This window comes from Triturus cristatus, chromosome 4_2, assembly GCF_964204655.1.
Source record: "Triturus cristatus chromosome 4_2, aTriCri1.1, whole genome shotgun sequence".
In the NCBI taxonomy this organism is placed as follows: domain Eukaryota; kingdom Metazoa; phylum Chordata; class Amphibia; order Caudata; family Salamandridae; genus Triturus; species Triturus cristatus.
In genome coordinates this window covers 730,563,951-730,591,488 of record NC_140586.1, presented here as the reverse complement: position 1 = coordinate 730,591,488, position 27,538 = coordinate 730,563,951, and the positions used below count along the sequence as shown (strand labels likewise).

The 27,538-nt window shown below is 48.4% G+C and overlaps 1 protein-coding gene across 2 annotated transcripts in view; it reads left to right on the top strand.

The window, feature by feature from the left end:
* PRPF38A (pre-mRNA processing factor 38A) overlaps positions 1-27,538 on the top strand; it is a 288,792-nt gene that overhangs the window by 169,375 nt on the left and 91,879 nt on the right. For both annotated transcript variants that reach the window (XM_085602618.1, XM_085602616.1), the window contains one exon: positions 2,456-2,615. In XM_085602618.1, the coding sequence (XP_085458744.1) occupies positions 2,479-2,615 (137 nt within the window). In that variant the 5' untranslated portion in view covers positions 2,456-2,478. The remainder of the gene's footprint in view (positions 1-2,455; positions 2,616-27,538) is intronic.

The window sequence follows — 27,538 nt, the reverse complement described above, 5'->3', positions numbered from 1 at the left end:
TAATAAGGTGGGGGGGGTTGTCTTACTTTAGGAGACCTATACCCGGCCAACGCATTTATAACCTACACTGATGCTTTTACAGCTTTTGGGGTAGGCTGAGGCCAATTCCTTCAATTTGCAGAGCTGAGCAAAACAGCCAGAGAACTCTGAACAGAGTTATCGAGCACGCCTAAGGTATTTACATCTCTGGAAATGATAATAAAGGGGGGCAGGAGTCATCTACTGACTTCCAGGCTATACAATGCCCTAAAATAGGACCGAGTGAAAGCCCCAATGGTGGTCTGGGCAAGGTGGGAGGACATCCTGGGGAAACAACTACTGAATAAGGAATGAGCGCTAGCTTGTGTGTTGGTCCAAACAATAACTAGAAACCCGAGGTTCAAGCTGACATATTTCCAGGTAGTGGACTGCACCTACCTGACTCTAATACACAATCTTCCCACAATAATCCCCATCCTGGCCTAAATGCGGCATAGATGGCACAACCTTTATTCATATGTTCTGAGAATGTATGCAGATGCAACACTACTGTGAAGAGATAATCATGACTTTAAGACAAGTGACAAGAATTCACCTCACTGCCATGGTGAAACAATGTCTGCTGGGGCTCCTTCTGAGCCCCGAGAAGAATAAAATGGCGCTCACGTTTGCCCCCCTGGGGCTGGTGATGGGCAAAGGTGCATAGCGATACCCTGGATCTCACAGAGAATGCCCACTCACTAGGCTTGGTTGAAGGATATAATGGAATGGGCATTAGCGGAGGGAAGGCTCCTGAAAGCGGTCCTAAATGATGATAAAGCAGTAGGCGAAATTGCCTTGTGGACTGAGATGATTCACTTGCTTGCTACCACTACAGAGGACTTGGTAGGCAGAGCGAGGGGAGTGAGACCATGACCAGTCTAATTGAACACCACTCACTCCTGAACGAGCTGGTTTGCTATAGAGCTGTAAGAAAAAAAATACATGAGGCACTAGGTCAACAGAAAAATCCCATGACAACAGAAGCACTACTTGATATTGTAAAATACTGCCTCTACCTTGAGTGGGGCTGACATTAAGGAGCCTACAGCTTACCATTGATATGAGACTACCTGATGTTGTGGGTGCCTGTTGTGTGTGAGGTCACGCCCATAGACTATAAATATGATTGTCTTGCCTCCACTGTGTCATCTACGTGATTTTGTTTTAATTTGACCTTCTTTATAAATTTAGACTTTAAAAAATGCTTTGATGTAAGCCTGACTGCTTTGTGTCGAGTTGAAAGGGATTGAGCTTCTGTTTATGTTACTTTATGTGCGTGACATCTAGCAGGTGGTGGCCTTTTCCTTTGAGGTGGACAATTTCCCACCCCAAATATGAATTCACTTTCCTAGAAATGGTATTAATAAAGGCTTGTTGGGGAAATTAGTCTTACAGATTGTGAGCAATCAATTGATAATGGCTGGCAAGACGATATGAAGCCGTGCTTAAGGAATGTAACTGATTTGCTGTAAATCAGCACTGCCATTTAATAGCTCAGATTTAAAGCTATAAAATACTGTGCGGTTAACATCTGACTTACTTCAGAGAAGCATTGTGATAACTGAATGGCAGTTTAGAGATCTTAAAGCTGTATTTTTATATGTGGTATTTTATTTTGAACTACCTGTGTCATAAAAGTGACACTGTGTGCTGCTTGTGTGTTTATTTTGTTCCAACCTGGTTGAATTATATGCTTTTAGTGCATTTTGTAAATCCAGAATCTTTCCTTTAGAGTTAGATTTCACATTCTCTGCTTGCCTCACTTTTCGAATGTTATTTGCCCTGCTATATCTCAGCTTTGTCCTTTAGTTAGTTTTTTTCGATTCAGGACACCACTGTCTCTCTTTTGCTCCTTCCCAGATTTCATCACTTCCTTCTTTCTAGGTTGATTCATCTCTTTACTAGACAGAACAGTGTGTTATTAACATCAAGCGAACTAATGGAAGTCTTCTCTTCAGTAATTCACTTAAGACATTCATTGATTATCAAGAACTAATGGGTTTAAATATTTTCTATATGGGCTATTTGTGTGTCCATCCAATTAAAAAGACTACCCATAAAAGTTTGTTACGCTTTGTGCAAAGAAAAGTAACTGTGTTAAGTTGTATTATCTGAATTGGTTAATTAACTGACTAACTTAACATTTTAGTTTCTGTTTTATTGGGTCTGGCAGCTGAGATACTTGTGGCTATTCTTAGATGATTAGGGCCTATGTTTATACTACCTGATATTGTAAATTAATTTACAGGCTGAAATAAAATACTTTTTAGTTTTTGTCAAATTGTGTGGCTATTATTTTGTATTTATAGTTCCTGTGTTTTTATGGTGTGCATTGTAATTACTTTATTTATACACCAAAGCATTTTACACATGTTAAGTTGAAAGGCATTTGATTTGTCAACAAGACTGACCTTGATGTTTTTCTGTTTTTTAGCTGAGCTGGTTGTAGACAAAGCCATGGAGCTGAAATATGTTGGTGGTGTTTTTGGTGGGAATATAAAACCTACACCCTTCCTATGCTTGACACTGAAAATGCTACAGATTCAGCCTGAGAAGGATATCATTGTTGAGTTCATCAAAAATGAAGATTTCAAGTAAGAAGATAATACACTTTACTTGCTTTAGATGGTCCCACATTACAAATGGCCATTAATTTAATTTTTGCTGATAAACTTAAAAATAGAAAAAATATTGTTAATAAACTAATTGGGAAGTCAACAGGTAATTTTTAGGTCCCGCTTGAGCCAGCGCATGCGATGCTCTGGCAAGACTTTTAGTAAGTGGGCTTCAAAAAGCTGACCACAGCTTTTTGTGTGGCCAAGAGCGTGCGGTCACGCGCACAGTTACGAGCACAGGCGCCATCTGGCTTTCCTCTCTCGTCATGGCTCATTAAGCACATCGTTTGCGGGCACCCTTACAGCCCGCAAACGCAATCACTTTCACGGCCGCGCGACCAGTTTTTACTCTTTCTTTCACTTCCCCCAGCGCTCCATCCACTTTCTATTTAACACTCCCTCCCCCCGGCTGGCTTTGATTCACTTATACCCCAGCTCTTCCGTGCTTCCTTCTCCCTCATTTTCTCCCGCCCCTCGTGCTTCCTTTTCCCTCATTTGCGCCCGCCCAACACCCCTTACGTCCCTCTCCTAAGTTTACCTTGCACACCTCGGTCCCTTCCACTCCCCGCCCGCCTCTCCATACTCCCGCCGTATGACTCTCACTCCCCCGGCATTTTCTCTCTTCGTCTGCCTTCTGTCACTTTTTCCGGTTTACCTGGCTCTCCCTCTCTTCCACCTGTCTGTCACTGACTGCTTTCCATTTCGCTTCCACTTACTCCCATCTGGTTCTCACTAACCCGGCGACATTTGGCAATTGCTCACTCTCTCCTGGAAGTTCAGCATCGCTCCTTTCTCTCGCTCTGTCATTGTCAGCTGTCACTCCTCTCTCCCTCACTTCCCCCGGCACTCCTCACTTTCCCTTGGTTCCCACGCATCCCTGGCTCGCTCTCTCACACTCCTCTGGCTCTCTCGCGCTCTTCTTTCGTCATTGCGCTTTTCAGTATGACCTCGAGCCTCCATGACATCCTAGTGCCACAATTTCATTCTACAATAACGTTTTCAGTTGCTAATTCAGCATACAGTTAAATCATTTAATGCATGCGTCATAACCCCCATCCTTTTATGTACAGGTGGGTTGTGTCCGTTGTTCTTGTTATTGTGCGGTACCTATGCTAGATGGTAAAGCTCGTGTAATGCACTCACATCTCAGTTTTATGTGCACCTCGGAGTCCCGTGGTGACCGCAAATTGTGACAATCGGGCCCCGTGTTAGGTATGACAACCCTTTGGACCCACAACAGTGTTATTGACGAGTCTCATGAGCCCTGTAAATAAATGTTGAAACAACGCAGGTTGAAAATACAAGAGCTGCACGCGCTTAAAGGAGTGGCTAGTACCGTACAGGGGGGGAGGAGGCGCCCCCGGTGCTGGGGGCTGGGTGGGCTTGTTGGTACCCCCTGTTCTGTCTGTTTCCTTCCTTCTTTACTCATTCCTCATTCTATTCCTATCCCCCTGCCCTCTTTTGCTCCCGACACGCCCCCCCACCACCCTTTCCTCCCCCCCCCCATCAACTCCCCAAGGAGGAGTTGCTGATTGTGCCATCTGTCCTTGCATATGAAGGTTCCTCTGATGTGCCCCGGCACACGGGGGGTTAAGTCAGCGGGTAGAAACTATAACTTTGCTTGAGGGGGAATGTGGAGTTATTATCATTCTGTTGAATCTTTCATTGGGTTTGTTATGAGAGCTGGCTGCTGCCTGTCCTGGGGGCGGGAAGAGGGGTGGGGGCTTTGGGAGCCGGTGATAGCAATTAGTGCGCGGAGTGCATTAATGAGGCTTGTAAATGCATTGCTGCCCAGCTCACCTTTTCCCCCGCGCATCATATCGGCGTGTTATTAAAGCGCTCCAGGCACCGCAAGAGTGGAACTCATTTGTGAGCAGCAGGTGGGGACTCTTTAGGGCCAGTGCTCCTTTTCAGGCCTTCCTCTCTGTGTGTACACCCTGCAGTGGTCTACAGAGGAGGGGGTGCACCACAATGTACACCATGTTTTACGCTCCATGCCTGCTTCCTGCAGTGATCTATGGAGGAGAGCAACGCACCCTGTGTGTTCCTCACCCTTGTGTGCACCTTAGAGCAGTCTCCAGAGGGGGGGGTGCACCTCGGTGCATACCATGTTTTACACTCCCTGTATGCTTCCTGCAGTGGTCTATGGAGGACAGCAATGCACCCCTTGTGCCCCTCTTCTCTGGTGTTCACCTTAGTGTTCTACAGAGAAGGGGGGAGTGCCCTCTATTAAATTGAAAGCGCAGCATGGGGCGCTTGTAAACAGCAAGCATTTGCAACCCAATAGGACACGTATTTTATAAACTTAGCCCTATTTATATTGTAAATGACAATGCCATTTATTATTGCAGGTTTTTTAAACACAAAAGGTATTGTCATTTACAGTGCCAATAGCTCAAAATCTCGCTATTGCAAGACCTATTGCTTTGCAAATGCTTGTTAGGGGATAGTGGCTAGGATAGCTGTATACTGAAGAATAAGGGATTCGGTCAGCTGGGTTTAAAGCTAATTGTTGCTATTAAAGGAAAGTTAGGGAACATATGTGTCTGTCCTCCATAAATGAAACAAATTCTGAATTTAACCTCAGAAACCCTGAGATTGTTCCAAAAATAACAAAGAGTATCACTATGAGGTTATTCAACACCCCTCCCCCACTACAACATTTATAGATGCAATTCCAAACAAAAGTGTGATGGGGGTATAGACGTAATTTTTCATAACTAATAAAAAAATAAAAATAAGCCATGTAATCAATACACAGGGGCAGAGATGCTATTGTTAGAAATCAGTAATCAATTAATGTAGTATGGGTTGCATTCTATTGTACAGGTACCCTTCAGTGAAGTTTCAGGTTTTTTTGAAAGGCTAGAGGAATGGGTCACATAGGGTTCTAATTGACAGAAAGGACCTAATTGTATGGGTAAATTTCAACATTTGGACAGAGACGGAAAATGTCTATCAATCCAGCAAAGTTGTAGACTCATTACGTGCTTTGGGCTGCGAACAAAATGGTAAAAGGCCTTTCTCACACAGCCGGTAATACTTGTTTAGGTCCATGTATTGCATCAATTACGTTGACTCCAGCAAAGTAACAGTCAGGCTATCAACAGTGTCTATTGTGATATTATTCTAGACCTTCAGCCAAAATCATGCCCCCAACAGAGCAGGTGACTAAACAAAAGAGGAATGAAGTATCTGTGCAGTAGTGTGGACCCAAGAGGCCAGTGAAATGAGAGAAGGAAGGTTTCACTCCAAATAAGAGACCCCTAGGGGACAACCAGGCCAACAAGACATGGAGCGCCACAGCAACTGACATAGTAAAAATATTATGAAAGCTTCCTGAACCTCCTATCCCCATTCTGAATTGTAACATGAATACACTTAAGGATGTAATGGACATAATAGTGAAAAATACACATACCACACCCCTCCTACTATATTAAGGAAGAAATATGTAGAGTGAAAATGAATATAAAAGAAAATAGTACATTTCAGAGCCATAGAACTTCGCTAGAATCTTGAGTAGGAGATTGCTGTAGACCCTCGCTTATGTATCCATTGAGTCCTTGAGTAACAAATGACGCTTTGAAGAGAACTACATCTCTGAAGAGGTCAGTCGTTTGCGCTCTGTCCACTCTGGTGTCATTTAAGGTTTTGGAGGAACATCATTTCCTCCTATATGCACATCGGTATCGTCAGAACACTTCTCATAAATGTTCCTCCTCCAGATTGAAATCACTCCCACACTCGTTCATGACCAAGCCAGAATAGATCAGTGGATCGAAAGAGCTATTCTGATCATCACATCAAAACCTGACGTTAAACCTGTCTAAACACCTTCTTAAGAAAGTGATTAAATCTCCTCACCAGACCATTGGAAGCTGGGCTTTATAAAGCAACATGCAAATGCTTCACATTGTGTAATATCAAAAACTACAGTAAAATTGGTGCCATTGACTGTAACAACGTTTTTATGAGACCCTTCATTGCAAAAAATGTGAATCAAGAAATTGATTAAACTCTGTATCAGATGATTCCACAAAAAGATAATAGAGCCACTTGGAATTATAATGAAAACAGTCCAGTTGTTCATATTTGTAGAAAGTAAACTAAATGGACCTAAGAGATCCAATGATCATCACCAGAAAGTGGAGCAGGAACCAAAAGTTTTTCATGAATTTTCCAGTGTTTACTTGACGGCAAACATTCAGAAACGTTATAAACCATGCTACGCATTGGAAATGAACATGGGATCAAAGGGATGAAGCTGGTGATGGTGTTTGACATGGACCAATATTGTCGCTGTCGAATGGTAGGGTTGTAAGATATACTGATGTACGTTATGTCCATGGTCATGACTTATATATATTATTCTGCTGTTACACGTCAACTGTATAAAGTTGAGAATACAAATCAACCATGCTACCTATCAGTGCATCCATTGACGGCCACCAGTAGTATTGTCTCAGTTTCCTACAGGTGTCTGAGACACCCCAATTGGCTATCTTGAACAAACATAAGCCAATATACAACCCCAAAGAAGGTATAAAAAAGTCCTGTCTCAATACAGCCCCATGGACAAAGGTAAGTTCTGAGGCAACTTGTACAGAAGCCTTTACTTCTCCTGATAGACCTCTATTTCTAGTCCATCCATTCGTAATGCTTGCTACAACAACAAATCCTTTTCAGATGCTACTAGCCAGTCGGGTTAAGAAAAAACTCCAATGCATTCATGAAGTGCATTCACAGGTGCTAGCACACACGCATGATCGTGCAACTCATCTGTTAATATATCATCTAACAAGCATTTACAATGCAATGGTCTCGGCATTGTTAAAGTTAGAGCTATTGTCATTGCTCACGACATTCTTTTTGTTTTTTACAATGTCAGTAGCTTAATCTCTCTCAAATGCGAGACCTATTGCATTTGCACACACACACAGAGCCACACACACACTTTCTGATGTGCCGCTGCTTGCTTCCGGAATTCCCTCTGCGAGGAACTACAACTGCCCCCACTCTGCTGGTGTTCAGGAAAACAGAAAAAAACGGCTTTTCAGTAATACATCCACGTACCCTCTGACTCGAAGGCCACTCCCCGGAGGTGCAGTGTTATAAACGTATGTCTCGCTTCTGTGTACTGCAGTACTGTTACCAGGTGTCTGTGTGACACGTGCAGCGCATTTATGCCTCGGGCAACAGGGCGCTATATATAAAATTAATAATTCTATAAATAGATTAGGAAGGGGGCAGGTGTTTCAGGCAGGAAGTAGGACGTTGAACAGGCTATACAGAATAAAAGACTGCCAGTAGATACTTAAGACAGCCTGTGCAGAGATTGCTTCCAGTTCCGGGTCAAGAAAGGTCTTCCTCGAGGCACTGATTGTCTCGGGATCTGATCTAGACAGGGTTATCGAGCTAGAAACAACCTTCAAATGTGCAGCTCGAGCCTACCCCGTCCTGTGAACTCCTGCGACTGTCAACACAATATAAAATAGAGTCAATTGTTGTTGAACGGCAACAGTGCAAGGCAATAAAACGGAGCCGGCTATTGGGAAGTTCTGATGAACAATGAGAGCTGTGCTTCCCTGGCCGGGATGCGAGAGGGAGGGGCCTTAGCCCCCACCGCTGCACTGGGAGCAGAGCATCTGGCTGTCTAGCAACACTGACATTCAGAAGTCAGTCAGTCCTGAATATAAAGAGCCGTAATGCCTCCGTTTCCGAGGTATACCCGCCATTATTTGGAGTAGGATAAGAATAACACCATCTCCATGAGAAATGCATCCTGGGAAGAACCCTTCTGGGGTCAGTGGGACGTGATTGTGTCCCTGTTTGCACTAGTGACACTCGAGCTGAATGGAAACTGTGTTTGCTCTGGTGTAGCGTCGGCAATTGCTTGGAAGCTGTCCGCTTAAATATTAAAAATGTACAAGGGAAGCAAAATGAGCTTAAAGCATTCGCACAATCCTATTTTTGCACGCACAGGGCAAAATCGAGCACAAAGCATACTGCGCAAATATATGCCCTAATATGTTTGCACATGGAATCTGCACCGTGGTGAGGGTGATCCAATTTCTTAAATTCAGGTAATGGTTATTTTTCATTTAACGCCTGCACCGGGCCAATCAGTGCACACCTTTCAAACCTCTCACACATTGAGCAATGAACATGCGGGCTATGTTCTAATTGAGAACTGTCCACTTGCACATTGTGTGATCCTGGACTCATTTCTTAGTGCCTGAGTTACCTTATCCGTCACGATAGGTATAGCTTAGAAACGGGCGAACCCCACGCTTTAGGACAATGTAATCATCGGGCCTTATAAGCGCCCACTCTTCAGCTGTCTTTTCTGCGTCTCCTCTTGGAGCTGAAGTGACAGATGAACCACTTGCATCCTGCCCGTGCCTGCGCCCTGCGGGTCCGTGGTTTCAGCCACAGGATCAGGGGGTCAAGAAGAGCAGTCCGGAGTCCGCGTGGCACATTTAAAGCAGCCACAGATGACTTCAAGCGAGACAGATGGGTTTCTGGAGATAATAATAATATTATTAATAAGGTTGGTGGTGACAAACAATCTGTTTCCACAGCTTACTACGACTCGAGTGGAGCTTCGAAGTGCTGTGAGCAGCAGGTGCTCTTGGGGCTGTATTCCCCGGCTCCACACATTTGAGCTCCCCGCCTTCTCTGACTTTTGGCTGTCTCACGGACGGCGCGCGTTCCCTGTTATTCTGCGCCGTTTTCCCCTCAGGTAGGGGTCGTCTGCGCCGAAGTGCGCCGCTCCGAACCGCGGCCTCGGCAGTGACCGGGAAACAGGTTCCGCTCTCTGGCCCCGGAGGTGACACTCCTGTTCCTACAGCGAGTGACGCAAAACTGGAGTGGGGGAGGCTGGGGGAACCGAGGGGAGCGCAGGCCGCGAGAGGGAGGCGAGAAACGCAGTCTGCGCAGCATGTGTAAGGAAGGAAGGGACGCGGGCATTACTGGAAGGGCAGAGAAGCGAAGCAACAGTATTCATAACACGACACCGATAACAAACTCAAAAATAATAATAATAATAAGATTTTTCACAAACAGTCATTAGCACATGTACGTAGCAAATAATAATATTCGTAAGCAGCCTGACGGTACATTACACGTCCACACAGGCGGACTCTGCCTTGGTTCCCGGTTGCCGCGGGCATCCCAGCAACTCAGCTAATCCCAGGTGTTCTTGGCGTCAGCCTCACGCAGGGGGGCACGAACCAGCGGGGTGGACACCAAGCGAGTCTACAGCGTGTCTTGCTCATGCTGCCTGCACAAGGGGCCAGTAGGCTCTCTGATTGGTTGACAAGGTCCACCAATCAGAGAGCCGACTGGTGCGTGTAGGCAGCGTGAGCAAGACATGCCGTAGACTCGCTGTCTTATGGGCGTTTTTTAAAAAAGAGAAATAATCGAAAAAACGCCCCCGAATCCGAAAAGGACGGGGCTTGTTTGGAGAGACAAACCTCTTCTCCAATGGCTGAACAGTATTCAAGAGGCCAGCCAATGGAGAAGAGGAGAGAAGAGAGGCGGGTTCAAGCCCCTCTTCTCCAAGTCATTAAATCTCGCGAGCAAAACTGCGCAAGCGCAGCCTTCGCTAGCCGAGACCTAAAAAGGACATTCTGGACAGCAATCCACCCTGAATATTTTCCCTCCTTGTACACATTTCTCTCACATAATCTTGGAGCATCAATAACGCCTGATCGACCTAACTGAATCGTTGCCCAAACCATTACCTCTGAGAAGGTAGACTGCTGACTTGTGGTCTGTGTAAATTTGAAATGATGAACTCCAAATTAGATTTTGAATCTTTGAACAGCTTAGGCCCCTCGCACTATGGCACTGTGGCACTGTTCTTCATTTCAGGATCTTTGAAATTCCTGGATGTGGAAGCAACAGTAAGTTCGCTGCCTTTAACCCACTGTTCCACCACTGCTCCTAGAGCACATAGGCTAGGTTCAACACTGATGATGCATTTATTTCCAGAAATGAAAGGATTTAAAGCAAGGGCTTCAACCACTAGCTCAGAGGTCTTCAATCAGTGGGAAGTGACCTCCAGGGGGGGCGTGGAGTCATGGGAATGGGGTCGCGAACTTCATTTTGCAAAAAGACAACGTCCCAGATGGGTAATTCCTGTAGTTAAAATGCGTCGGCTGTAGTGTTATTTAGGGACTCTCCTGTGCTGTGAAATCGAAGCCAGGCAGACAGCTAAACATGCCTTTCTGCCAGTGTGCTGCTGGCTTGAAAGAAGTGTAAATGTGCACAACAAGTTAATCTGCAAATCCTTTACATTTGCAGATTAAATAGTTGTGCATATTTCTCCTTGTTACGCACCCCCCGGGGCGGCGTACAGATTTGACGCATCCTCAGGTTTACAGATCCTTGTAAATCTGAGAATGTGTCAAACCCCATGGGTGTTGCATGGGAAAAGCCACCACAGTGCCCATGGAACGCCCCCCTGACACAGTGCAGCGTTGCATTACACCATACCTTGCAGGCCATAAAAAGCCATGCAAAGTCACTTTGCGTGGCCTCGTGGATATGGGTCTGCACTCTGCGCAACCAGAGCGTCTTAAAAAGGGATGACCCGGCAGCGCGAGGGGCTTGTAAATAGGCCCCTATATTTTTGGAGGCACCATTTTATCGTAAAACATTTTGCACATTTTGTAGTGGTCGATCTTACACTATGTGTAATGCAAGTATAAAATAAAGTTGCTATTCTCCACTGCACCATCCAAGATTTTAAATCTGTGGTTCTCGGATTTCACATATACCTTTGCAGTGCATTAACTAATAGAGGTTTCATAATGTACTATATTGCATTTTCCACTGAGTAACAACTTTTATTTATTCATTATTCATTGAAGCTGCCTGTTATTTTATTTGTAGCCACCTGACGGTGAAAGACCTAAAAACGTACAGGGTATTTTGTTTTTAGCTACACCTTTGACCCAGCTTTGGTATTCAGAATCTCAAGGCCCTCCAGCCCTCCAAAACATGATTTTTATAATGTATTTTTATAATGTTAAAAATAAAAACATTTTTAGAAAATCAGTATAAAGGAAGTTTAAGGGACCACTTCCTACCCTGGAAATAAAGCATACTACTTGGACCTTACAGTTAATCATTAATGAATGTAAATTGTATGTTTTAATTATGATAAATGATGTTCAGCTACCTCCAGTTACATGCAGCTGTAAATGCCAAGCCGTCAGCATCCCATGAAATATAGTATGGTTTTCCTCTAATGCTGTGCAATAAAGTTGCAGCCCATGCATTACAGTTATTATACCACTGCCCACTGGGATTGTTGCGCTGCAGCGATTTTAGCATAATTATAGATTTGCTGCATTTGCCACATAATCCATCATCTGCCGCATAATCTGCTAATTTTAACAACCCAAAAAAGTGTGACTCCAAAGTTACTTAAAAGCAGCAACAGGTGTTGCCGCTCAGTAGAAGGCCCTTTGTAACGCTGCACTGGTCACTTTTTATTGTTGCTTATTGCTATATTTGGGTGTTAAACTGGTACTAATGAGGTGCAACCGCAGATTGACCGTTTCTGTGGAGAACATCTATGGTTGTAAATGATAAGGAGTACCAGGTTCTAGAAATATTTGTATGGGGGGGGTCCTTATGCCTAACCAATTTTGACGGGGGGTCTCGGCATCAAAAAGTTTTAAGACCACTGCGCTAGCTGTTTAACCTCCATAAAATCTTCATTTGTCTGTGCAGACCATTCAAGCTTTGAGCCCTTTCTAAGTGAAAGTCTCAGTGGTTGCACAATTAAGGTATGCCCTATACCAAAACAAACATAATATTCACAAAAACCAAGGAATGACTATAACAAATTCTTGTCTGTGGGTGGTGATGCTTTGGGTCTGAACTCTGTGGATGAAATTGTATGACTCAGTCTACTTCTTGGGTAAATAGTTAGCACGTTTCTGGGCTGACTGTCAGATCTCTCTCAGTCCAGAACAGTAACATATTCTTCAAGACCTTCTGTACAAATTAAAATATTGCCCTTGAATGCCAGGACACTGCTTAAACATTTTTTAAAAAGTGATCAATCATCTTTTGGAAAATGTTTGCTGCTGATGCAAGTCCAAAGGGAAAACAAAAATATCCCGCAGACGGTCCAACAAATGTAGTAAAATCCTGAAAAGTTTGTGTGAGTGGAATTTCATAGCAAGGCCCGGAGGCCAATATTATGCATCATCCCTATTATTGCTCCCCAAACAGCAGCAACAAAGCACTAGAATTTAGAATACATATAACTTCTAGTACGCTGAACATGCATATACTCTCAGAACTGGCAGCCATCTTCCTCTTTTGCTGCTGCTCAGACAACAGATAAGTCATAGTTTCATTTGCTTATTTAATTTAGTGAAAGTTTGTTTGCATAAAAAAAAATTTTTTTTTGTATTTACGTCTGCATAGGGTATGTGAATATTATTTTACAGAGGAATTACAGAATGTATTAGTTGTTTTTAAAGGTATGGAGTTATTTTAGGTTTTAAAAACATGAATGTATTATTTATAAGTAGAGCGTTCCTTTGAGTTTTGTTTTTGAGGATTTTGGTGTAACGAGTGTATTTACTGGGGGAATGTGTTAGAAATGTGGCGTAGTTATTCGAGAAATTTTACCGTTTGAATGAGGCAGATGAACTGGGCGCGCGTATCGTGTAGCGCGAGGCTCAGGCATGGCTCGAGCTTCTGTGATGGGGAAGGAGTGGAGCGTGTGCAGAGGTAGCGTGCTGATGTATGGCTTAATTTTGGCACAGGAAGGACGCTGTACGCACATAACGTACGGCGGCCATTTTGGAAGATTGGGAAAGTGTATTTGGATTTAAAGGAGTTCTTTGTTGGCCATATTTTGGGATAAGACGGAGATTGACAGAAAGCAAGTGAAATTGTGTTGGACTTTGGTTAGGAGTTCAGGTGCAGGTCAAGATTTATTACGAGAGGAGAGAGATTTGACAGTTGGAGGAAAGTTATTTTTGTTTGGTGAGGAGGAGTTTATAAATAGGTTAAAGGTGGCTTAAGGCAGATTTGTGGGCAGTTTGAAAATAAATTTGGAAGTAGTTATTTATTAGGTTTGAGTTTGAAGGAATAACTCATTTGTGTGGTAAAATAGAAGGTACAGAGGGAAGTTTTGAGGAGAAAATGAAGTTATATGGATAAAATGTTTGGGAAGATGGCAGCATCTCTGGACACATTTTTTAAAAGTAGTTTAGGAAAAACAATGCACAGAAGACAAAGGTCTGGCGAAGATGAGAACGTCTGGACCACTGAGGAAATGGATGTGGGTGCAGGAGGTTCTAGCCAGGGAAAGAAGAAAACTCAAAAGAGAAAGTATGTTGAAACAGTGAAGAAGGGGAAAGAACGTAAGGTTCTTAAGGAGTCCGCTAGAAAGGCGAAAGAGAGCGCAATAAAGGCGCATAAAGTAAAACACACAGCGGTGGCTTGTGACTCAAGTTCATCTAGTGGTGATGTTGAACTTACTTGTAGCTCAAGTATAGATGAATCGGATGTGGAGTAGGTTACACTGAAGAGGAGAAAGGAGAGAGAGAGAGAGAGGGGGGGGGAGGTGAAGAAAGAGGATAATTAAATTCTTGACCCTCAAGGGGATGGGATGTTTGATCCGCTTTTGATACATCATCCAATCTCTCCACAATGGGCTCCGGTGGAGCATGTCGCCAAATACGTACGGTATTGGATTAGAAGGGAAATACCGAAAGATGTGAGGACAAGGATGAGGAGCGAATGCCCTAGGCCAAGTCTGGATAGTAATGTGGCTTATACGCCCGAGCTCGACCAGAAAGTGATGGCATTTATTAATAAATCTGGGAAAGACCCTAGAAAAGGTCTTGGAAAAAGGATTGAAGGTGTGTTCGGATAGGCTCCTGGACGTTTTGGGGCCACTGACAACATTTTTTGATATGTGCGAGGAGGCACATTCCAATAATACGGGTATTGATGTAGCAGAAATGCGTCAATGGGTCCATAGGGCTATCTGCCTTCTTGGTAGTTCGAACACTGTTTTATGCATTGAAAGAAGGAAGAGTATTCTTTTCAAAATAGACCCGAAGTTGGCTGATCTGGCAAGTTAAGAGCCAGCGGAAAGTAGTGACGGATTACTTTTTGGCGATGATTTCGTGAAGGATATGTCCAGATATGTGGGTGCTTTTAGTTCATTAGAGAAGGCACAGAAAGATATAAGGAGAGTTTTTGGCGTGGCCGGGCGAATGTGGGGTCGATTCCCAAGCCGTGAACAAGGTGTTTCTAGGGGAAACTTTGGAAGAGGAAACAGACCCTATGGACTGGTTTTGGTTAAGTTTCTACAGATCAAGATGGGGGCAGGGAAGTTTTTCCCCACAAAGGCAACGAAGCAGGGTGAGAGGCATGCGATCGGAGAGGAGGACAAGGGGTGCCTCAGGTATGCTTTGTTTAAGACCCTATTTCTATCCGAATAAAGTTGGGCGGCAGACTAGCCCATTTTATTTCGCGATGGAAAGAAATAACACAGGATCCTTGGGTTTTGGAAACAGTGTAGGGCTACAGAATAGATTTCTTACAGATTCCAGTGCAGGAGAGACCACCGATTATTCTGAGGTTCTCAGAGGAGATGGAGAACATGGTAACGAAAGAAATGGAGGCATTGGAGAAAAAAAGGGCAATAGAAACAGCAAAGAAAGTAAAAGGAGGTTTCATAAGCAATATATTTTTAGTGGAAAAAAGGAGAAAGGAATGCGGCCAGTAATCAATCTGAGAGAGTTGAACGATTGGGTTACTTACAATCATTTCAAGATGGAGGGCATTCATATGTTGAGTAATCTATTAAGGAAGGGAGATTGGGTGACCAGATTGGATTTGAAGGATGCCTATTTTACTATTTTAATGTGCGAGGAGCAAAGAGATTATCTGCAATTCAGGTGGAAAGAAAAGTTATGGAGGTTCAGGAGTCTCCTGTTTGGGTTGACTTCGGCCCCATGGTGCTTTACAAACGTGATGCGGCCGGTGGCAGCTTGGTTGAGATCAAGGGGGATACGCTTGATTGTCTATCTAGACGATGTGTTGATCATGGCGGAAGAGAAGGAATTAGCAAGGGAGCATACAGAGTTTGCAGTGAGGGTACTGGAGGATTTAGGCTTTGTGGTGAACAAAGAGAAGTTATGTGTGGTGCCTCAGCAAGAGATACAATTTTTAGGTTTCAGATACAGACTTTGGAATGTGTGTTGAAATTGCCTATGGTGAAAGTGAGGAAAATCAGAAAGGAAGTGAAAAGAGTGAGGAGCACAAAATGGATTACATTGAGACAATTAGCACGATTACTGGGTCTGTAATCAGCATCAGTTCAAGCGATTTTCTCAGCTCCTCTTCATTACAGAGGTTGAAGGGTTATCTTTTGAGAAGAGGGGCGAAGTATTCTCAGAGGATATTATTGAATCAGGAATCGATAGAAGAGTTGAATTGGGAGTTGATGAACCTGGATGCCTGGAATGGCAGGGTGATATTTGGAGAGGTACCAGAGATAGAAATAGAGTTGGATGCGAGTCTTCACAGTTGGGGAGCACGATGTGTCATGATGTCAACAGGGGGACAATGGTCAGAGAAGGAGAGAGAGATGCGTATAAGTTGTCTGGAGTTTCTGGCAGGGTCTGCTGCAGTAAAGAGTTTCCTGAGGGATCAGGTGAAATGTGTTCTGTTGAAGATGGACAATTTGTCGGTAGTAAAGTATGTGAACAAGTTAGGGGGCCCGAGATCAAGGGTTTAGCGGATTTAGCGAAAGAATTTTGGAAGTTTTGCTTAGAGAAGGAGATTGTGGTTCAGGCTCAGTATATTCCGGGGTTGAGCAACGTAGAAGCGGATTGGTATTCAAGGTATCTTAAGGATGTGAACAATTGGAGGTTAAACAGAGAGGTTTTTATGAGGTTACAGAAGAGATGGGGTCCATTGTAGGTAGATCTATTTGCGGACAGACTGAAGGAATTTTACAGTTGGAGACCAGATCCAGAGGCGAAGGGGATAGATGCTTTTCTTCAGGATTGGAGTGTAGGAAGGAATTATGCATTTCCCCCTTCTCGTTGATTCAGAGGGCATTGATGAAAGTCAGGAGGGAGCAGGCAGAGTTGGTCATAACGCCATTCTGGAGAACTCAAGTTTGGTTTCCGGATATGATGAGTATGGTGATGGAGGATCCAGTGTTGTTGCCGAATATAAGAGAGATAGTTCTGGATCCAGAGGGATGTGTTCACGATTTGGTTGCAGGTCAATTAAGATTGGTGGCATGGCTGATTTCAGGAGAGTATGGCAGGTGCATAGATTATCAAAAGAGGCTGAGTATCTTATCGCAGAATCATGGTTTAAGGGAACAACCAAGGTTTATAGATCAGCATGGAGAAGATGGTCTGATTGGTGTTTTTAGAGGAATTTGGATTCCATATCCGCACCTGTAGTGGAGATGGTTAATTATTTGTCTGATTTTGTTTAAGAATGGTTTAGCATATAATACTGTGGATATGAGTAGATCTGCAATTTCAGCAGGTCATGTTTTGGTGAATGGTTTGCCGGTAGGGCAACATGTGTTGGTTAAAAGGTTGGTTAAGAGTGTTAGGGTGGGAGGGAGGAGCCTAGCGCGCAACCAAGATGGCCGCGTAGGTGCGAGGCTCCCGAGGACCTCCGTGACCTCCTACATAAATCCTGAAAATATCCTGTCCTAGATGAGGGGACTGTGTTGGTGAGCCCGAGCTGAGGTGTCACCCGTTTTCCGCTTCCAAATTGGACCTCGGACACTGGCGGGAGCACCGATTGAGGTTTGCGGCCTTCTCCACGCCGGCCCCCCGGATTGGAGTTACGGGGCGATCCGGAGACAAAGTGATCAACAGCGGCGGGCAGCGCTGGGCGACTCGCGTACCCCGCACTTTCACTTTCGCTTTTGCACCCTCCTTGCTGTGTAGGCGAGGTTGGGTTGCGGGGCGGTGTGCGGTGGTGTGGCCTCGTTGGGGTGGCCTGCTGGCCCGCCGGCTGTGATCCGTCCTGCGGACCTGTGGTTGCCCCCCCCCGGAGCCCGTGAACTGGTTTGTCGGCCTTTTCCGAGGTGATTGGCACGATTTGGGGACTGAAACCATGTCCACAAAGCAAGATGGCGACCGGGCAAAGGTGAAATCGACCCGCCGTGGCGCAGCCCATCAGTCCAACAGCATGGACCGTTACACCCTCCAGAAGGGATCTCCCGAGGTGCCGCGTAGGTCCCCTGAGGACCCGACTGATGCTCCTGCGCTGCCCGCGGATCTGACCCTGCGAGATGTCATGGGCGCTATCGCCGAGATGAAGGCCTCGGTGGACCAGCGCTTTGACACACTGGCGCAAAAGATTGACTCGGTCCACGTGGATGTTGGCCTGGTGAGGGCTGATTTATCCAAGACCAATGACCGGGTCGATTCTTTGGCCCACACCACCTCGGGCCTTACAGCGGACGTGGCGGCCCTCCAAAAGGAGGTGCGCCGGCTTGGCCAGGCGAGCGCCCTGATGGATCGTCGACTGGAGGATTCCGAGGGTCGGGCCCGGAGGAACAATGTCCGCATTGTCGGGGTGCCGGAGGGACGTGAGGAGGCGGCGGCGGACCTGTTTGTGGAGGACCTGATTCTCACCCATCTCCAGCCCCGGGGGCTGAGTAAATTCTTTGCGGTGGAACGTGCCCACAGGGTTCCCGGAGGAAGACCTAAGGCCGGAGCCCCTCCGAGGCCTCTCATTGCCCGGATTTTCAACTTTCGGGACAGAGACGCTATCCTTCAGGCTTCTAGGCAACAAGGACCGGTCAGACTTGACAATATGGACGTAAACTTCTATCCTGATTTCACCCCAGCGGTCCAGAAGCAGAGACTGAGCTTTCTCGGAGTCAAACGTCGTCTACGGGACTTGAACCTCAAGTATGCGATGCTTTTTCCAGCCAAGTTGCGGGTGGAGGTGGATGGCCGCACGCACTTTTTTGATCGTCCCGAGGCGGCCGGGGACTGGTTGGACTCCTTGCCCGGGGATCGGGGCCGGGGGGGTGGGGGGGGGGCGCGGTTGGAGGGGAGGGCTCGCCGGATCAGGACTGAGGGATTAATAGTAGGCCTCGCTCTGGACAACATTGTCTTCTTTTTTGACTGTTCGTTAAGTCTCCCTCCTGTGGAGGTGGTACGGGGTCTCTTGGGGGCTCTCCCTCCTCCTCTGGGGGACTAGTTAGTTTAATCATTCATGGGGCGACAGGCACACTGCACTTTGGGGGGGCTGTTTGGGCTCATGCAGGGGTGCAGGGAGGGGGGAGTTCTGTTGGGATGGGTGGGTTGGGGTGGGGTGTTGTTCGTTTTTACCGCAAGGCAAACCCTTTATTGTATTGGTGTTTTTAAGGTGCTCTCCGGGGGACGAATGATGGCTTCTGTATGTGATGGGGGGGTAGGGACCTGACTTTATTGTCCTGGAACGTTAACGGACTGGGGGATAGGATTAAGCGAGGTGTGGTCCTGCAGTATTTGAAACGACTTTCGCCAGATGTGGTCTTTCTGCAGGAGACACACCTTATTGGTAATTCCTTTTGTGCCATGAATCGACGTGGCTATCGTTTGGTGGCCCACTCGGGCTTCACGTCGGGCTCACGGTGGGTGGGCATCATGGTGAAGAACTCGCTCCCGTTGGAAATAGACGAGGTGCGCCATGATGAGAGGGGACGCTACACTGTCTTAGTGGGGAGAATGGAGGGTAAAGTAGTGGTCTTTGTATCAGTGTATGTCCCACCGGGGTTACAGTCTACGACTTTTGCAGACTTAGGGCGCCTCCTCCTTGACCTTCCGGGGGGGCTTCTGGTGGTTGGGGGGGACTTCAATGCGGTGGTTTCTGGGACCGTGGATCGTCACCCCCCTAGGGACCTCCCCCGGGCGCAGGCGTGGCTGTCCGGCTTCTTAGATACACTGGGATTGGTGGACTGCTGGCGCTTAAAACATCCCACGCAGCTGCAGTACACTTTCCACTCGGGTGCCCATGGTAGCCTCTCACGGCTTGATTATGTCCTTGTCCCTGCGGCCTATGTTGGGAGGGTAGGAGAGGTGCGCCATTTGGCGCGAGGTATTTCAGATCACTCCCCGCTCCTGTTGCACGTTGATGTCTTCCCGAGGGGGGAGGGCAGGGTAGCTCCAATCAATGCCTGGTATCTGCGCGACCCCACTATTCGCGCTGATTTGATTAAATCCTTGCAGCGGTATTTCGATGAGAATGTGGGGTCCGTCCCTTCGGCTATCTCCCTGTGGGAAGCCTTCAAAACAGTTCTTAGAGGGGAGGCCCTCTCCTTTATTTCCCACGCCCGGAGGCGCGAGCAGGAGGAGGTGACCCGGGTGGAGGCCGAAATCGCTGACTTGGAGGGTGATCTAGAGGGTGGGGTGACGGACGCTGCACTACATGTCCTACAACTTAAGCAGGCGGCCTACAGGGCCCTCGTCACGGAGGCGGCCAGGGGCCTCTATAGAGAGCAGCAGGGGCGACTGTATGATGTGGGTGATAAGGCTGGTAAACTGCTTGCATGGTTGGATAAAAAGGAGAGAGCGAGTCGTGTGGTCCCGCTGATTGAGAGGATGAATGGTGTGCGTGTCACCGAGCCAGAAGATATTGTCTCTTGTTTCGCGGATTATTTCCGCGAGGTGTATTCCCCGGTTTCTCCCTGCTCGGAGGAGGATTCCCATGCCCTGCTTAGGGATATCGCGCTGCCTTCCCTTTCGGTGGAGGACAGGGTGTCGTTAGATGCCGCTCCTACCTCCGACGAAATTGCCCTCGCCATCCGCTCGGTCGCATCCGGCAAGGCCATGGGCCCGAACGGCATCCCTATCGAGTTGTATAAGCTGCGACCGGATGTACTGGCACCCCACCTCCGTGCGATGTTCCTGGCGGCCCACTCGCTGGGCTCCCTCCCGCCAGACCAACGTCTGGCTACAATCGTGGTGATCCACAAGGAAGGGTGACCTCGAGTCCGGGTTACATCCTACCGGCCTATCTCGCTCTTGAATGCGGAGCCCAAAATCCTCGCCAAGGTGCTAGCCAACCGGCTGGTCGGCGTGGTGGGCGATTTGGTCCACCAAGACCAGTCCGGCTTTATTCCCCATCGCAACACGGCCCTCAATCTGCGGCGCTTGCACGGGGTGCTCGCGCGTGTCCCGTTTGTGCGGGAGCCGGCCATATTGGCGTCCTTAGACGCCACCATGGCGTTTGACACGCTCGAGTGGCCATATATCTGGGCTATGCTGGCGAAGTTTGGATTTGGCCCGGGGTTCATCAGCTGGGTCAAATTGTTGTATTCGGGCCCATTGGCGCAGGTGGTGGTGAATGGAAGAGTATCGGTCCCATTCGAGCTGGGACGGGGCACGCGACAGGGCTGTCCCTTGTCGCCGCTCCTGTTCGCGCTGGCCTTGGAACCCCTGGCGGAGTGGCTGCGGTGGCACCCTTCCATCCGTGGTCTCCGTTGGACCCCCGAGTATGAGGACCGCGTGTCCCTATACGCTGACGATATCCTTTTGTATCTAGCCTCCCCGCGTAAATCACTGATTGTCCTGGTTGATGTTTTGCGCTCATTCGGCCGCAACTCAGGCCTTGTCATCAACTGGGCTAAATCATGTGTGTATGTGCTTTCCGGGGAGGCTCCCGTCCTCCCGCGGGGCTGTCCGATCCAGATTGCCTCGCAGGGGTTTCGGTACCTGGGGGTTTACATTACTCTGGACCCGGAGGCCCGCTACGAGCGGAATTTGCTTCCCCCCCCTCCAGCGCTTGAAGGAGGACGTCGCGCGCTGGCGGCGCCTGCCGCTTTCGCCGCTCGGCCGGGCGGCATTGTTTAAGATGATGTCGTTGCCACGCTTCCTGTACGCTCTCCAGAATACTATGGATTTAGTCCCGGCGCGCTACTTCCGTGAGGTGGAGAGTCTACAGCGCCGCCTGTTCTGGGACGGGAGGCCGCGTATTGCCCTGGCGAAGTTGACGCTCCCATGGTACGACGGGGGGATTGCCCTCCCGGATATTAAACCGTATTACTGGGCCTCCCAGCTAGCTGCAATTAATCATGGCCTTTACGGGCCCGCCTTAAACCCGGCATTTGAAATGGACAAGATGCTCCTGCCTGGTGGCGACTATAATCGAGCGCTCTACTCTGGCGCGCCCGGACCCCGCCTGACGGGACCTACGCGTGTCATGGTACGAGTATGGCACGCGGCTAACGCAGCTATGGGGTGGAAGGACCGTTTGACCCGGGCATCACCGTTATACGCATCTGAGAGGTTGGGCTCCCTGTGGACCTCGAAGGGCTTCGAGAAGTGGGACACGATCGGCATCAGTAAAGTGGGGGACCTCTGGACGAGGGGGGGATTTAAAACATTCGAGACGCTGCAGACGGAGTTTCAGCTGCAGGGCAGTGAATACTTTCGGTACTTGCAGGTCCGTCACGCGCTGGGCTCAGTCTTCCTAGACGTCGCCTCCATCCCGGAGTCTTCCCCCCTGGAGGATAGAGTGCTGGATGGCCACGTTCCGGACAGCACGATCTCCCTCATTTACAAAAAATTGATTAATGATCGCTCGGGCTTGCTGACTGGCCTCCGCGAGGCTTGGGTTGCCGACGGGCTGGAGTTGGACGACGAAGACTGGATTTCCGCGGTGGCCTCTCCGAAGGAGGTGGCCATACCGGCTCGCCTTCGCTTCGTCCAGCTTAAGATACTCCATCGGGTTTACATGACGGGGCCAAGGCTTCTGCGTATGGGCTATGCTGAGGATGGGTTGTGTAAGCGTGGGTGTGGTGCTTTGGCGACTTTTTTGCATATTTTGTGGGAATGCCCGAAGGTGGAGCGATTCTGGCGTGGTGTGCATGAGGTCCTGCGAGTGGTTACGCATGTCGCGCTGCTGCCTGAAGCGAGGAGATGCCTGCTGAATGTGTGGGAACCAACTGACTGCTCGGTTCCGCAGACGCGATGGGTGACTCTGGGATATATGATAGCTAAGCGTGACATCGCTCAATTGTGGGGATCCCAGAGGCCCCCGGCGGTGTCGGCCTGGAAAGAACACATGGATTGGTGCATGTTCCGAGAAAAGGTGGTGTATGTGGCGAGGGGTAAGCCTGGGGCATGGGTGAAAGTATGGGGCCCCTGGAACGCCTACCGCGGGGGTATCTGCGTGCCACCATTGCTGCCTGCGGCCTCACCAGCCCCGTCCCCTTAGTTGACTCCTTTCCATAGCCCCGAGCACGGAGTTCCCCCAGTCCTCGATCTGTTCCCCTTCCCCTCTTTAGACTCCTGTGGATGGCTGGGGTCCCCCATTCGGGGAGCACGTGCTGTTACTTTCGATTGCGGGTTGCCTTGCGGGTGCGGTTTTTGTGTTGTGTGTATAAAATGAAACCGTATTGTGGGGTCAGAGTGATGTGGCCCACGACGCTGATACCTCCTGATTCTGCTTCTCTGCACCGCCCAGTGTTTTTGTATGTATGTCATATGCTCCTGTCATTCTAGCGGCCGGCCGGAAGGTTGTAGGCCCATACTTGTATATTCTTGAGATTGCAATAAACGGTTTCAAAAAAAAAAAAAAAAAACAGTGTTAGGGTGGCTTTACCTCCTTAGGCTAAGTATGGTGTGCTTTGGGATGTATCTTTGGTTCTGAAAGAAGTAGATAGTTGGGGTGTTTAATACGTCTTTGAAGCTTAAGTATATGTCCTGGAAGTTGGCTATGCTTCTCTGTTTAGTTTCTTTTAGAAGAGTGTCTGATATTAGGGCTTTAGAGGTGGACTCAAGGTGTTATCAGCTGGAGATTGTGTGATTTGTGATAAGGAAAAGAACAAAGACTATGTCTAGGACACTTTTTTTTATCCTCGTTTGGAGGGGATGAAAATGTGTGTGTGGTGCATTGTCTCAGATAATATGAAATAAGGACTGTTGGTTTGAGACAAGAGGGTTGCTCTCAGCTTTTGATTTCTTATAAGAATCCTTTTAGAGCTGTGTCGACTCCTATGCTGGCAAGGTGGGTGAGAAAGGTGATGTTAAAGGCGGGCGTAGATGTGAGTTTTTTTGGGGCTCATTCAGTTAGAGGGGCTGAGGCAAGCAAAGCTTTTATGAGAGGTTTTAGTTTAGGTGGAATTATGAAGGCAGCAGATTGGACTAATGAGTCAACATTTAAGAGGTTTTATTTTAAGCCAGTAGAGAATGTGTTGGATAGAGTTTTGGATGAACTTTGAATATGCATAATGTTGGCCTCCAAGCCTTGCTATAAAATGCAGATTTTCCACATTTTTTTTTGATAATCAAATTTTTATTGATTTTTAAACACTTACAAACAGTTCTGTATAATCACGGATAGCAGGTATTCATGTACATCTACAAGACAAAGAAACACCCCCTCCCCCCATTCCCCCCCCGCAGCCCCAGTACGGACCACCGTGGGGAACGCTACCACAGGAAACTAGAAGCTTCATTAATTTCCCCCAACTACGCCCAGCCATTTGCCCCACACCCTTCAGTACTTCTTGGGGCACCCGCGCGCCATGTATAAAGCCCTCTCCTGTGTCGCACACCAGTCCACTCCTTTACGCCACTTTCTTAGAGCTGGTGGATCGGGACAAATCCATGCTGCCGCTATATCGCGCTTGGCATCTATCATTGCTGTGTTAAAAAGGGTCTTGTCGCTCCGGGACCCGTCCAGCCCGTCTGTTATCCCCAGTAATGAATGTCGTGGATCATGAGGCACTGCCCACCCCAAAACCTCCGTAAGTTCCCCCTCAATGGCTCTCCAGAAAGCTGCCAGCCGGGGACAGGTCCAGACCACATGAAAAAACAAGCATTGGCCTAGCCAATAGGTCTCGCCTTTGGGACCTTATAAGTGTTTAGCTATGTAACAGTTTGATAACTAAATACTTATAAGGTTCCAAAAGCGAGACCTATTGGCTATGCAAAGCGGGCGTGCGGCCGCGAAAGTGATCGCGATCAAACATCAAAGCGGAAGTGAAAGTAATCGCTGTAAAGCGCGGCGCGAGCGCCCGCGCACATGCACTGTAGCTCTAGGCTGGCCTGATAGTACTTTTTGGAGCCCTCTCAATAAGTCTCGCTAGACCAGCGCATGCGCTGGGTCAGGCGAGACCTAATCAGCTGGGGCCCGGCCACACCTAGCGCAGGACGCATCGGAGCGAAGGCCCGCTCGTTAAAGGTGTACTGGAGTGAGGTAAGCGGTGTGCAAGTAGTATAATTGGATAAGTCTAAGTTTGGCGGAGGCGGTAATGGTTTTAGGTGCCATGAGCGCATCACGCCAATCCACCTTATCCAGTGGCCCCACCCACTCTACCTATTGTTCTTTCAGTCTGTCCAGCGAGGTGGGAGTGTTGTTGGTTAAAGTACGGTATATCCGGGAGATACCCTCCTTTTTCCCAAGTCCCCCAGTAGCGTCTGGGCCTCCGTTGGGCTGTATTCGGGGAGCCGAGTGTTGTCTAAGATGTGCACGTGAAGGGTGTGTCTTAATTGCAAATACTTATAAAACTGGGAGGGGTGCAGGGAATAACGATGGCGCATCTCTTGGAAGGAAAGCATGTGGCCCCTCACCCATATATCCCCAAGCTGCGATATGCCTATGAGGTCCCAGGCTTTAAACCCCTGCAGATCACTCACCTCCCGTTGCCAAGCCCCTTGCCAGAGGGGGGTGCATTGGGTCAATTTGCCCGTCCAGCCGGTGTGGCGCAGCGAAGCCTGCCAAGCCAGGAATACCGAGCGTGTCACCTCAGGCAGCCGAAGCGGGACAGGTCCCCCGTACAACATGGCCTGTACTTTGGAAAGCCCCAGTTCGCACAGCTCCAGCCGGTAGGCCGGGTCGGACCATCCCCCATTAAACCAATCGTGGACCACCAGCAAACGCGTGGCTGAAAAGTAGAGGTACAGATGCGTCATGGCCATGCCCCCGTCAAAGGAAGGGATCCGACATGTGGAGAGAGCCAGGCGCCACCTCCCACCGCCCCATAAAAATTTGGTAATGAGCCCGTCCAACTCCTTAAACCAGGGTCTGGGAAAACAGAACGGGGTGTTCTGGAGGACATAGAGGAACCTGGGGAGAATCAACATTTTAAACAAGGCCAGAGGGTTCAGGGGCAGCGTCCTCCATTTCTGGAGGTCTGCTCTAGCCTTTTTGTCCAGAGGGGTTACATTAAGGAACCAGCCCAGTTCCAGGATCGTGGAAACCCATATTCCCAGGTACTTAACCTCTTCTATGCCCATGACGAGATAGTCTCGTCATGGAGCACGGTTGCGCTGTGCCCATGACGAGACTATCTCGTCATGAACCCCGCCCGCTAATGCAACGCCCGGCACAGTGCAGGGAAAGGGCGGGGCACTGAAGGGGTTAAAGGAGTTGTCGGATCCGTATATTGGACTGCCAATCATAACAGTCCCTTGACAGGTGAAGTGGGACCAGTACCGATTTCCCAGGGTTCAGCCAAAGACCCAACGCCTTCCCAAACGCTCGCAACAACTGGAGGCAATGCGGCCCAGAGGAGGCGGGCTCCGCCAGAAAGAGCAGGACATCGTCTGCGTAAAGCGCGATCTTGTCCGTTTCGGTGCCGGGCCACTCCCAACCCCTGACATGGGTGTCCGCTCGCACCAGGACCCCCAAGGGTTCCATGGCCAGAGCAAACCGGGGCGAAAGGGGGCAGCCCTGCCGCGTACTCCTCGCTATGGGAAAGGCCTCGGACAAGACGCCATTCACCAGCACCCTAGCCTGCGGCTGCGCGTACAGCACACGGATCAGTTCTCGGAACCGGGGCCCAAATCCCATCTCAGCCAACACATCTTGGAGGTACACCCAATCCACAGAGTCAAAGGCTTTTTCGAAATCAATAAGGAGGGCCAAGTAGGGAGTAAGGAGGTGTCGGTGGGCCAAAGCCAGCTGCACCCTCCGAAGGCAGTGCCTGGTTGCGCGGGCGGGCATGAAGCCACATTGGTCCGGATGTACCAACTTGGGCAGATATGGCTTTAGCCGTTGGGCCAAGATGGTGGCATAGTGTTTGATTTCGGTGTTGAGGAGGAATATGGGGCGATAATCCGCACAACGACGGGAGGGAAGCTGGGATTTCGAAAGGACCACGATTGTGGCTATGTCCATCTCTGGCGGGAAGGAACCTCGCTTCTTGAAAGAGGCCAGCCAAATAGGGCACCAGTGTGTCGCGATAGGCCGCGTAGTATTCTTGGGGAAGACCATCTGGTCCCGGAGTCTTGCCCGGGGACGAAAGAGAAATGGCTTCCTCGATTTCTTTCTTAGAGAGGGGGCGATCAAGATCCTCCCGAGCCGCCGTCTCTAACTGGGGGAGATTGACGTGGCTCAGTCCAAGGAGATCACGGAGCGACGATTCGGGTGTTTGTGCGGCATACAACCGCCGATAGTAGCTGGCGAACGTGCTTGCATTGCTGAGGGGGCGTTGAGTACCGAGCCCTGATTGTCGACCACTACTGGAATTATTCGGCTTGCCCTGGGGAAGGTAGCCAGCCAATGTAAAATCGCGCAGTTTTTGACCCCCCCCAACCATAGACTCCTGCCACTGAGGACCTCCAGAGTAGCTTGGCCTCGTCCAAGGATAGTTGTCTATCTCGGGCCGAAGAAGGGCTAGTTTTCGGCTTTGGATTGTGTCGTCCAGCTGGGAAAGGGACTGTTCCAACTGAAGTGCCTGCGCTTCCTTTGCGGTGATTTCCCGGTGGCGCTCCTGCCTCTGCTTTTTAAGTTGCCCTTTCGCGAACCCCCGAATTGTGGCTTTCCCAGCCTCCCATAGGGTCCCGGGGGAGGATACGGAGCCCTCATTAGTGAGGAAGTAATGCTCGAGCTCCTTCCCTACCGCCTTCCGAAAGTCTTTATCTTGGAGGAAC